General features: G+C 44.8%; 1 protein-coding gene across 4 annotated transcripts in view; it reads left to right on the forward strand.

Annotated features, from left to right (window-relative positions):
- The first annotated feature begins 465 nt into the window (after positions 1-465).
- SEC24A (SEC24 homolog A, COPII coat complex component) overlaps positions 466-12,176 on the forward strand; it is an 87,248-nt gene continuing 75,537 nt past the window's right edge. For all 4 annotated transcript variants that reach the window (XM_010359928.2, XM_010359930.2, XM_010359929.2 and 1 more), the window contains exons 1-2: positions 466-1,769; positions 11,680-12,147. In XM_010359928.2, the coding sequence (XP_010358230.1) occupies positions 1,673-1,769; positions 11,680-12,147 (565 nt within the window). In that variant the 5' untranslated portion in view covers positions 466-1,672. The remainder of the gene's footprint in view (positions 1,770-11,679; positions 12,148-12,176) is intronic.

Genomic DNA, 12,176 nt, shown 5'->3' on the forward strand with positions numbered 1-12,176 from the left:
GATCAACTGAGGTCAGGTGTATGAGACCAGCCTTGCCAACATGGTGAAACCCTGTCTCTACCAAAAATACAAAACTTAGCCAGGCATGGTGGCATGAGCCTGTAATCCCAGGTACTCGGGAGGCTGAGGCAGGAGAATTGCTTGAACCCAGGAGGCGGAGGCTGCAGCGAGTGGAGATGGCGCCACTGCACTCCAGCCTGGGTAACAGACGAAGACTTGGTCTCAAAAACAATTTTTTTAAAAAAATAGAGATAAGGGGACTCTACCAGTTGTCCAGACTGGTCTCTAACTCCTGGCCTCAACTATTCCTTCTGTCTCAGCCTCCCAAAGTGTTTGGATTACAGGAGTGAGCCACCTTGCCTAGCCTGACACAGATCTGGCTTTTCTTGTATGTAATATAACACTTCATAGCAGGCATTTGATACTAAATGAATTAGGTAAGATGTACTTCACACTGAGGTTTCGAAACCGCGTGGCATGACATTTTAATCAACAGTACAAATTTGTAAAGAAGGGCTTTATCATCAGCACAGAGCAGGAAAAACCTAAATAGAATGAAGTCAGCTAAGATGATTACTCAGTCATTAATTAACCACGCTGTCTAATCACCGCAGTTTCGACCTCTCTTTGGCTTCAAAAGTCAAAAAAGTATACTTGCAAAAAAAAAAAGTCTACTTGCTCTGAAAGGAAGTTTGAGTTCTTTACCTTACTGTAAACTCTTAGAAGAGGAAACAAAACTGCCATTTAAATGTGCTAATGAACTTGAGTGTGACTATGCTATGAATCAGCGAGTTTCAAAATCAAAATTCCTCTGAGTCCTCCAGTCAAAAGACAAAGGCCTCCTTCTTGGCTTGATCACACTATTAATACGTACACATATTTAACCACCTCTTTTTAAAACTCCTTACAATTTACATCTGAAACATGAAGACGAAATGTGAATGAAATACTGCAATGAACATTAACCGTCCCAGCTACCAGTAGTGGTACGTCTCAACAGAGGACGATGACTTCTGTGGTCTCAGGTAATCTTCACAAAACCCGAGGAGAGGAACTGTCAGTCCCACCCCACGAAAGCGGCTACTGAATCCCAGATTGCCCCACGATCCCAGCTCTGCGAACGAGGTCACGTTCACAACGGCGGGAATTTCCGTAGCGGTGACACACGGCACTTCCGGCCGGCCGTGAGAGTCGGTGACGTGGCAGCGAGGACGGGCACGGTCGTCGGGGTCGGGGCACCAGGAGCTGTCAGGTGGCCTCGGGGCAGCCCGACTGGCAGAGAAGAGCTCGCCGGCACGGCGGCGGCTGCGAGCCCGGAGCCGGAAGTGCCACGTGTCCGGATTGCGGCTGCGCGGCCGGCGGCTGACAGGCACTTCCGGCCAGGGCCTCCCTCCTTCTCTCCAGGTTTGGCTGCCGCCTTCTAGCCGGGCGTTCGCGGCCCCGCCGGCCCGACTCCCAAGCCTCATCTCCCAGGCTAGGCCGTGGCCGCCGGTGGCCTGGAGAGAGTGCGGCGCCATGCCTCGGGCTTAATGCGCCCCCCCGCTTCTCCCAGTCTTCAGTCTTAAGTTGTTAGCTTTCTCCCTCCGCTTTCAGCAGTGGTCTTTCAGCTCTCTTCTTGTGCGCTGTTGTCGACCCCAACCAACCCCTTCCAACCCAGATAACCGCCGTCGTCATGTCCCAGCCGGGAATACCGGCCTCCGGCGGCGCCGCAGCCAGCCTCCAGGCCCAGAACGGAGCCGCCTTGGCCTCGGGGTCTCCCTACACCAACGGTGAGTGCTGTCCTGGGGGAGGGCGCAGCCTGGCCAGGGCTGACTGACCTTTGTGTGCCACTGCTGCTTGAAGCGACATAGGTAGAGAGGGTGACCTCCTTAACCGGGTTCTGGCGCGGGTGGTGGTGGGCGGCTGGGCCAGGGGACCACGGCGATTGTGCACCTGTAGCCCCAGGCTCGGCTCAGTCTTTCACATTTATTTATTCAGTCGGTCACCAAAACAGTAAATGAGCACCTGCTGTATGCAACGCCCTGGGTGAAACATGGGTGAGAAAATGCCTCAAAACTCGAATATAAGGATCATAGTGTTTGGGTGCCTTCGCCTTCCATGCCACCTCACCGCGGTTTTCTAGAGAGCAGGATTTGGGGTCCGATTCATCTGGGTTCTGCAGGCCCTGAAGTGGTGGGGGGGCGTCGTACTCAGTCTGAGTTTCTGGAGATGTATGCATGCTTTTGGGACACCCCTTTAGGGCCTACTCATCTCTCCCAGAACCTTCCCAGAATTGTACCTACAACAGCTGTTCAGTGTTTCAGCTGTGGAAAAACCAAGTAGAAGGATCTCCTGCTTGATTTCTAGATGTCTGTACAGCATTTGGAAAGTGGTTGGACACAACTCTCTGAATCTCTGACAAGAGTCCACATGTACATTATAGTTTGTCATTTGGTGTGAGAATGTCTTATAATTTTATACCTCTTCTAGGATTCCTTAAATCATCCTACATTGTGATTTGCTAAGATTATTTCGGTTGTTACAATCAACAAAGACTTTCTGCTGACAGATTGCCTACTTACCAATTGACCTACAGATCTTTGGTTTACAGAAATAAGACTAGTAGAATAATGCTAAAGAACTTAAGTTGCCCATTAGAGTCTAAGATTTCTGTGAAGTTGGAGAAAACAGTGACTAAAATCGCTGAATTACATTGTTTTTAGAGAAGACCGCTGTTTTCTTTACAAAGATGGCTCTAAAAGACTTTTAAAAATGTCTGTGAGTAGGCCACTATGTGGGCAGAAGAAAGAATAAGTGGAGGAAAGCCACTGAAAGGGTATTGAGTTAACCATTCTTTCTCAAAATTATGGTAACAGATTATGTAAACTACATTTTATTCTAGGATATTTAGTAACATTTACACTGAGGATGTGAAAAAATATGTTACATGACTATGGATTTTTCTTATCTATAAATTGCAGTTTTACATTAACTTTAAATGACAAATCCTCAAATGTGCTTCAATGTTTATATATGAGTGTAGTTGTCATAATATTGAAATGTTAAAGGGTTTTGACCACTGTGGTATGCTGTATTAGAGATATTGTCACTATGTTGAGTTGATGCAGTCCAACAGATATTTGTTCCACTTTTTTTTTTTTTTTTGAGATGGAGTCTTGTTTTGTTGCCCAGGCTGGAGTGCAGTGGCATGATCTCGGTTCACTGCAAACTCCGCTTCCCGGGTTCAAGCAATTCTCCTGCCTCCTTAGCCTTCCAAAGTGCTGTAATTACAGGCCTGAGCCACTATGCCCAGAACTCTTTTTTAAAATATAATTTTCATAGTCTTTTTATAAGTTCCATTTCTACAGGTTTTTTTTTTTTTTTTTTTTTGAGACGGAGTTTTGCTTTTGTCCCCCAGGCTGGAGTGCAATGGCACAATCTCGACTCACTGCAACCTCCACTTTCCAGGTTCAAGCGATTCTCCTGCCTCAGCCTCCCAAGTAGCTGGGATTACAGGCATGTGTCACCACACCTAGCTAATTTGCGTATTTTTAGTAGAGACGGGGTTTCACCATGTTGGTCAGGCTGATGTCCAGTGATCCACCCACCTTGGCCTCCCAAAGTGCTGGGATTACAGGCGTGAGCCACTGTACCTGGCCTCTACAAGTTTTTTGTTTTTTGCCATTTTTTTTTTTTTTTTGAGACAGGGTCTTGCTTACACTGTCCCTCAAGCTGGAGTGAAGTGGCAGGATCACAACTCACTGTTACTCCTGGGCTCAAGCAATCTTCACACCTCAGCCTCCTCAGTAGCTAGAACTACAGGTGCATACCACCAGGCCCTATTTTTTATATAAGTATAAAATATAAATTATATATATAAAATGTATATATTTTATTATTATTATTTTTTGAGTCAGAGTTTCACTCTGTTGCCCAGGCTAGAGTACAGTGGCTTGATCTCAGCTCACTGCAACCTCCATCTCCCAGGTTCAAGTGATTCTCGTGCCTCAGCCTCCCGAGTAGCTGGAATTACAGGCATGCACCACCACGCCTGGCTAATTTTTGTATTTTTAGTACAGATGGGGTTTCACCATGTTGGCCAGGCTAGTCTTGAACTCCAAACCTCATAATGATCTGCCCACCTTGGCCTCCCAAAGTGCTGGGATTACAGGCATGAGCCACCACACCCAGCCTAATATATACATATATATTTTTTTATCTATATTATATATAGATAATGTAATATCTATATATAATTTTTTTTTTTTTTGTATTGACGGGTCTCTCTGTGTTGCCTAGGCTGGTCTGAAATTCCTGGCCTCAAGTGATCCTCCTGACTCAGCCTTCCAAAGTGCTGGGATTAGAGGAATGAGCTACCAAGCCTAGCCTGGGTTGTTTTATTGTTCGTCCTGCTAATAATACAGAGAGTAGGGATGTGGTATCAAGTTGGAGGAGAGGATATTTTTCAAGAAGGTGAGAAAATGTTTCAATGCTGGGATCTAGTTTTGCTTAACTATTCCAGAGCAGTAGTTGATGCTTGCATATTCTGTTGAAAACTCTTTTTTTTTTTTTTTTTTTTTTGAGATGGAGTTTCACTTTTGTTGCCTAGGCTAGAGTGCAATGGCACGATCTTGGCTCATTGCAACCTCTGCCTCCCAGGTTCAAGCAATTTTCCTGTCTTAGTCTCCTGAGTAGCTGGGATTACAGGGGCATGCCACCATGCCCGGCTAATTTTTGTATTTTTAGTAGAGACAGGGTTTCATCACATTGGTCAGGCTGGTCTTGAACTCTTGACCTCAGCTGATCCGCCCGCCTCGGCCTCCCAAAGTGCTGGATTACAGGCGTGAGCCACCGTGCCCAGCTGACAGGGTTTTCTAAGTCTTTGTGTATACATATGGCCTTTGCAAAAATTGATAGTGAGACTGCAAGACCTCTTAAACTAAGGATCTTAATCTGATTATCATGTAATAATGCTAAAGGCAAATAATAACTTCCATCATTAATTAGTGCCTTTATTGACTGAATCAACTTGCAAAGGTAGTTAGAAACTGCAGTTTTGTTTTGTTTTGGTTTTTCAGAACTGGTCTCACTTTGTCCCCCAGGCTAGAGTACAGTGGTGCAATCATGGCTCACTGCAGCCTTAACCTCCAAGTTCCTCCTGCCTCAGCCCCTGAAGTAACTGGGATTATAGATGTGTGTCACCATGCTTGTCTAATTTTTTGTATCTTTAGTAGAGATGGGTTTCAACATTTGACCAGGCTGGTCTCGAATTCCTGACCTCGTGATCCTCCCGCCTCCATCTCCCAAAGTGCTGGGATTACAAGTGTGAACCACTACGCCTGACCCAGGCTTTCCTAAAGAAACTTACAGCTTTTTGGCCAGACTGGTCTCAAACTCCTGACCTCAGGTGATCTGCCCGCCTCAGCCAAAGTGCTGGGATTACAGGTGTGAGCCACCACACCTGGCCACATGAGCTTTTTTACTAATGCAGATTCTGGGATCCTTTTGAATCCTATGAAATAGGATTTTACAAAGGTGGGACCTGAGATCTCAATTCGTACCATTATTATAGCAGGTTCCTCTGATTCTGAAGCTGCTGGTTGGGTGGGAAGCACTCATCTGCATTCATTCTTGCCTCTAACTTTCTAATTTAGCTTCTTTACCCACACATCCCAAAATTATCCTTAATAAGGCCACAAGGCTGGGCGCGGTGGCTCATGCCTGTAATCCCAGCACTTTGGGAGGGCGAGGCAGGTGGATCACAAGGTCAGGAGTTTAAGACCAGCCTGGCCAACGTGGTGAAACCCTGTCTCTACTAAAAATATAAAAATTAGCCGGGCGTGGTGGCATACACCTGTAATCCCAGTTACTCAGGAGACTGAGGCAGGAGAATCACTTGAACCCGGGAGGTGGAGGTTGCAGTGAGCCGAGATCACACCACTGTACTCCAGCCTGGGTGACAGAGCAAGAATTCATCTTAAAATAAATGAATAAATAAGGCCACAAATGGCTTCCTGATTATTAAATAGAAAAATATTTTCAGTCCTCATTTTCCAAGCTGCATTTGATACCTTTGGTTGTTATTTTATTTTTACAACAATTGCTTTCTTTGGTTTCTAGGATATTACCGGAAGGGTGGTTATGGTTTTCTTTCTTTTTTTTGATTGCTATTTCTCAACAGTAGTATTCTCAATATTTCTTCCATTTCTGATTGTTTTTTTCTCTCTCCTCCTTCAATATTGGTGTTCTTCAAGGTGACCTGTTTTTCTTATATGCTCCCTGGGTGTCTTTAATTCCCATGGTTTTAAATCTTATGCATATATCAGTGACTCCCAAAATTATATCTTAAGCTGAAACCTATCGCTTTGGCTGCAGATAAATATCTTTTTTTGTTTTTTTTAAACAGAGTCTTGCTCTGTTGCCCAGGCTGGAGTGGGGTGGCATGATCTTGGCTCACTGAAATCTCTGCCTCCTGGGTTCAAGCAATTCTCCTTTCTCAGCCTCCGGAGTAGCTGGGACCACTGGCACCTGCCACCACACCTGGCAAATTTTTTGTATGTTTAGAAGAGATGGGGTTTCCCCATCTTAGTCAGGATGGTGTCGCTCTCCTGACCTCATGATCTGCCCGCCTGCACCTCCCAAAGTGCTGGAATTACAGGCCTGAGCCACCGCACCCAGCGCGGATAAGTATCTTTATACTGCGGCCGGGCGCGGTGGCTCACGCCTGTAATCCCAGCACTTTGGGAGGCCGAGGAGGGTGCATCACGAGCTCAGGAGATCGAGACCATCCTGGTTAACACGGTGAAACCCCCGTCTGTACTAAAAAATACGAAAAATTAGCCGGGCATGGTGGTGGGCGCCTATAGTCCCAGCTACTCGGGAGGCTGAGGCAGGAGAATGGCGTGAACCCGGGAGGCGGAGCTTGCAGTGAGCGGAGATCGTGCCACTGCACTCCAGCCTGGGCGACAGAGCAAGACTCCGTCTCAAAAAAAAAAAAAAAAAAGTATCTTTATACTGGACATCTCCACTTAGATTTCTTGGTGGCACCTGAAAATTAGTGTGTTTAAAATAACTCTTCAATCTCTCTTCCCTTTGCCATCCCCCACCTTTGTTTTTTTGAGAAAGAGTCTTGCTCTGTCACCCAGGCTGGAGTGCAGTGGCGCGATTGCCAGTCATTGCAACCTCCACCTCCTGGGTTCAAGCAATTCTCCTGCCTCAGCCTCCTGAGTAGCTGGGACTATAGGCCTGTGCCACCATACCCGGCTAATTTTTCTATTTTTAGTAGAGATGGGGTTTCACCATGTTGGTCAGGCTGGTCTTGAACTTCTGACTTCAGGTGATCCACCCACCTCGGCCTCCCAAAGTGTTGGGATTACAGGCATGAGCCACTGAACTTGACTTTTTTTTTTTTTTTTTTTTTTTAAAGACAGCATCTCATTCTGTCGCCGTGGCCGGAATGCAATGATGCAATGATAGCTCACTGCAGCCTTTAACTCCTGGGCTCAAGTGATCCTTGATCCTTGATCAAGTGGGTGGGGTGGCTCATGCTTGTAATCTTGGTACTTTGGGAAGCCAAGTCAAGAAGATCCCTTGAGCCCAGGATTTCGAGACCAGCCTGGACAACTTAGGGAGACCTGATCTCTACAAAAAGTTAAAAAATTAGCCAGGTACAGTGGTGCATGCCGGTAGTCCCAGCTACTCAAGAGGGGAGGTGGGAGGATCGCTTGAGCCTGGGAGGTTGAGGCTGCAGTGAGCTGTGACACTTCAGCCTGGGTGACAGAGCAAGACTTCATTTCTAAAAAAAAAAAAAAGCCGCACACACACACACATACACAACCAAAACATATATTTTGTAGAGATAGGGACTTGCCATATTGCCCAAGCTGGTCTCAAACTCTTGGCCTCAAGTGATCCTCCCACCTTGACTTTCTAAAGTGCTGGGATTACAGGCATGAGCCACCATGCCTGGCCTACATTTCTATTCTTTTCTCTTTCTGTTCAAATGAATAAACACGGCCATCCACCAGATTGCTCAGGTCAGAAACCTAAGAGTCATCCTAGATTCTTTCCTCTCTTCATCACCCATATTCAATTCCACTTAAAATCCCATGAGTACTAGTTCCTCAAATCAGTTTTTTAAAAATATGAGTAATGTATAGCTACTAAATATTTCTCTGCCATCCCAATGTTAAATTATTTATTTATTTATTTTACTTCTGAGACAGGTTCTTACTCGTTGCCCAGGCTAGAGTGCAGGGGCATGATCACAGCCAACTGCAGGCTTGATCTCTTGGGTTCAAGTGATCCTTCTGCCTCAGCCTCCCAAGTACTGGCTAATTATTTTTTTGTAGAGATGGTGTCTCACTATATTAGCCAGGTTGTTCTTGAACTTCTGAGGTCAAGCCGTGCTCCCGCCTTGGCCTTTCAAAATACTTGGATTACAAGATTAAGCCAACGTGCCTGGCAAAAGTTTTTATTAAATGCGTATATGCAAACACAAAGCTAGATGTAAACTTCATAGGTTTATAGCTATTGTACTATTATAAAACCAAACATTAAGAATATCAACAAATGACTGGACATGGTGGTTCACGCCTGTAATCCCAGCACTTTGGGAGGCCAAGGTGGCCAGATCACTTGAGGTCAGAAGTTCAAGAACAGCCTGACCAACATGGTGAAATCCCGTCTCTACTAAAAATACAAAAATTAGCCAGACGTGGTGCACGCCTGTAATCCCAGCTACTCAAGAAGCTGAGTGAGGCAGGAGAATCGCCTGAACCCAGGAGGCAGAGGTTGCAGTGAGCTGAGATCACACCACTGCACTTTAGCTTGGGCAACACAGCGAGACTCCGTCTCAAAAAAATAAAAAATAAAAAGCAATATAATTCAATTTTAAAACATTAAACAATATGCTACATTTTGTTTGAAACCACAATTGATTTGATTGTTTTAATTTTGAATATGTTGGAACATTATCTGGGTGACTATCATGCTCACTTTTTCCTTTTTGTTTTTGACACACGTTCTCACTCTGTAGCCCAGGGTGGAATGCTTGATTATAGCTCACTGAAGTCAAACTCCTGGGCTCAAGCAGTCCTCTTGCCTCAGCCTCCTGAGAAGCTAGGTCTACAGCCGTGTGCCACCACTCCTGGCTAATTTTTTAATTTTTATTTATTTTTTTTATAGAAATGGAGTCTTGCTATGTTGCCCAGGATGGTCTTCCACTCCTCAGCTCAAGTAGTTCTGCTTTGGCCTCAAGTGTGCTGGGATTACAGGCATGAGCCACCATGCCCAACCTCTATACCATTTTAACAGGGGAAGGGTGGGGTGGGGGAAAGGACATTTACTGGAAAACAGACTTATAGGAAGGATAAATGGGCTCTTAGAATAGATATGATAGTTTTGTGATGATGTCTGTTTAGGTGTGGTGTGGATATTTCTCATCTCAGGTCATGAGTCAGATTGATATCTTTCCTGGTTGCCCCTGGGAAGTAGATTAAGACAATTGAGTTCTTTTGGAAGTCTCCATTTTAGGCAGATAAGAGATTTTAGAAACTCAAATGCCTTCTGCTTAAAATGATTTTTTATGCCATAGTAGTGTATTCTGGACCCCTTCATAATCACTGACCCATTATTATTTTTATTTATTTATTTATTTATTTATTTATTTATTTATTTATTTATTTATTTTGAGACAGTCTCGCTCTGTTGCCCAGGCTGGAGTGCAGTGGCGCGATCTCTGCTCACTGCAAGCTCCGCCTCCTGGGTTCACACCATTCTCCTGCCTTAGCCTCTCGAGTAGCTGGGACTACACATGCCCGCCACCACGCCTGGCTAATTTTTTGTATTTTTAGTAGAGACAGGGTTTCACCGTGTTAGCCAGGATGATCTCGATCTCCTGACCTCGTGATCCACCTGCCTCGGCCTCCCAAGTTGCTGGGATTACAGGCGTGAGCCACTGTGCCTGGCCTCACTGACCCATTGTTTTGATGGGCTACTTAGTAATGACTTCAGACTTTAAAAAAAATTTCCATTTAGTGAACGTGTCATTATATATTTATTACTACACTTTTTGTGAACTGCTTGCAATTGATCCATATATGATTTTCACATAGTGGGGAGGGAGGTCAGAAAAAAATTTTTCATGTAATAGTTACTCACAGTAGGTCTATGATGGTGACTACCACAAAACAAGTTCTTTTGTATCTGTCTTCCTGCCAGTTGGCCTTATGACCTCATACTTTTTTTTTTTTTTCGAGACGGAGACAAGGTCTCACTTTGTCACAGAGGCTGGAGTGCAGTGGTGTGAACACAGCTCCCTGCAGCCTTAACCTCCTGTACTCAGTGATCCTCCTGCTTCAGCCCCAAGTAGCTGGGGCTTACAGGCATGTGCCACCGTGCCCTACTAATTCTTACAATTTTTATAGAGACGAGGTCTTACTATTATGTCCAGGCTAGTCTTGAACTCCTGAGCTCAAGCTATCTTGCCCACCTTGGCCTCCCAAAGTGTTGGGATTATAGGTGTGAGCCACCATGCCTGGCATCTTTTCATCTTTATGGACCTGTCAAATTTTTGCTTATTTTGTACATTTTGGTGGTATTTGGCTTTCACTTGGCTGCACCTGGCTTGAAGGCACCTCTTTGGCATATTAGCTTGTGATAAGATTGTAAATACAACCTGTTTGCTCATGCCTGTAATCCTAGCACTTATAGAGGCTGAGGCAGGAGGATTACTTGACCTCAGGATTTGAGACCAGCTTGGGCAACATAGTGAGTCTCTGTCTCTACCAAAAAAAAAAGTTAAGTAGGCGTGGTGGCGCATGCCTGTAGTCCCAGCTTTGTCAGGAGGCTTGGATGAGAGGATCGCTTGAGCCCAGGAGGTCAGAGCTGCAGTGAGCCACGATGGTGCCACTGTACTCCAGCTTGGACAACAGAGTGAGGTGCTGTCTCAATCAATCAATCAATAAGTAAGTAAATAAATAAAATTGTAATACAAATATGAAACTAGGCCAGGATATCTTGTGGCAACATCAGGCTGTGAGATGGCCTGTTTTTATCCAAGCAACCCAACATATGCTTATATATTAATTTTTTACAAATGTTTTCATTTATTCAGACATCTCTGTATTCACTCTGTTACTTGCTACTGTTTAGTCCATCTTTTTTTTTTTTTTTGTCATCCAGGCTGGAGTGCAGTGGTGTGACCTTGGCTCACTGCAGCCTTGACCTCCTGGGTTCAAGTGATTCTCCTGCCTCAGCCCCCCAAGTAGCTAGGACTACAGGTGCACACCATCAAGGCTGGCTACTTTTTGTATTTTTTATAGGCATGGGGTTTCACCATGTTGCCCAGGCTAGTCTTGAACTCCTGGGCTCAAGCTATCCACCTGCCTTGGCCTCCCAAAGTGCTGGGATTACACATGTGAGCCACTGCGCTGGCCTTCACTGTGGTTTTCATTTGCATTTCTGTTATGACTAATGATGTTTGTATTTCTCTAATGACTGATGATGTTGAATGTTTTGGCATGTGCTTATTAGCTATCTTCTTTGGAGGTATATTTGAATGTCTATTAAGTCCTTTGCTTATTTTTTAATTGGGTTATATGTTTTTATTGCTGACCGTAAGAATATATGTTTTACTTTATTTTTTAAGGTGTTGCTATATTCTTTGGTAAGACTAATTTGTCCTCCTTTTATTGGAAGGTCCTGTCCAAAATGCATTGCTGTCTTCACAAGAGTCAGTGAGCCAAGGATACAGTTTCCAGCTTCCAGGATCCTACTCTCATCCAATACCAGCAAAGACTTTGAATCCAGTCTCTGGACAGTCTAACTATGGTGGTTCTCAGGGATCTGGGCAGACTCTTAATAGACCACCTGTGGCCTCTAATCCAGTGACACCTTTGCTTCATAGTGGTCCTGCTCCCCGAATGCCATTACCTACTTCTCAGAACTCATCTACTACACCAATGCCTTCTAGTAGCTTTCTTCCTGGAGCCAACCTGCCACCACCTTTGAATTGGCAATATAACTATCCATCCACAGCCACACAAACAAACCATTGTCCTCCTGCATCATCCCAACCAACTGTATCTGGAAATACAAGCTTAACCACAAATCATCAATATGTTTCTTCTGGATATCCTTCACTTCAAAATAGCTTCGTAAAGTCAGGTAGTATTCTTATAGAAGTGCTTAAAATG

Source organism: Rhinopithecus roxellana, chromosome 3, assembly GCF_007565055.1.
Source record: "Rhinopithecus roxellana isolate Shanxi Qingling chromosome 3, ASM756505v1, whole genome shotgun sequence".
NCBI classification, from domain to species: domain Eukaryota; kingdom Metazoa; phylum Chordata; class Mammalia; order Primates; family Cercopithecidae; genus Rhinopithecus; species Rhinopithecus roxellana.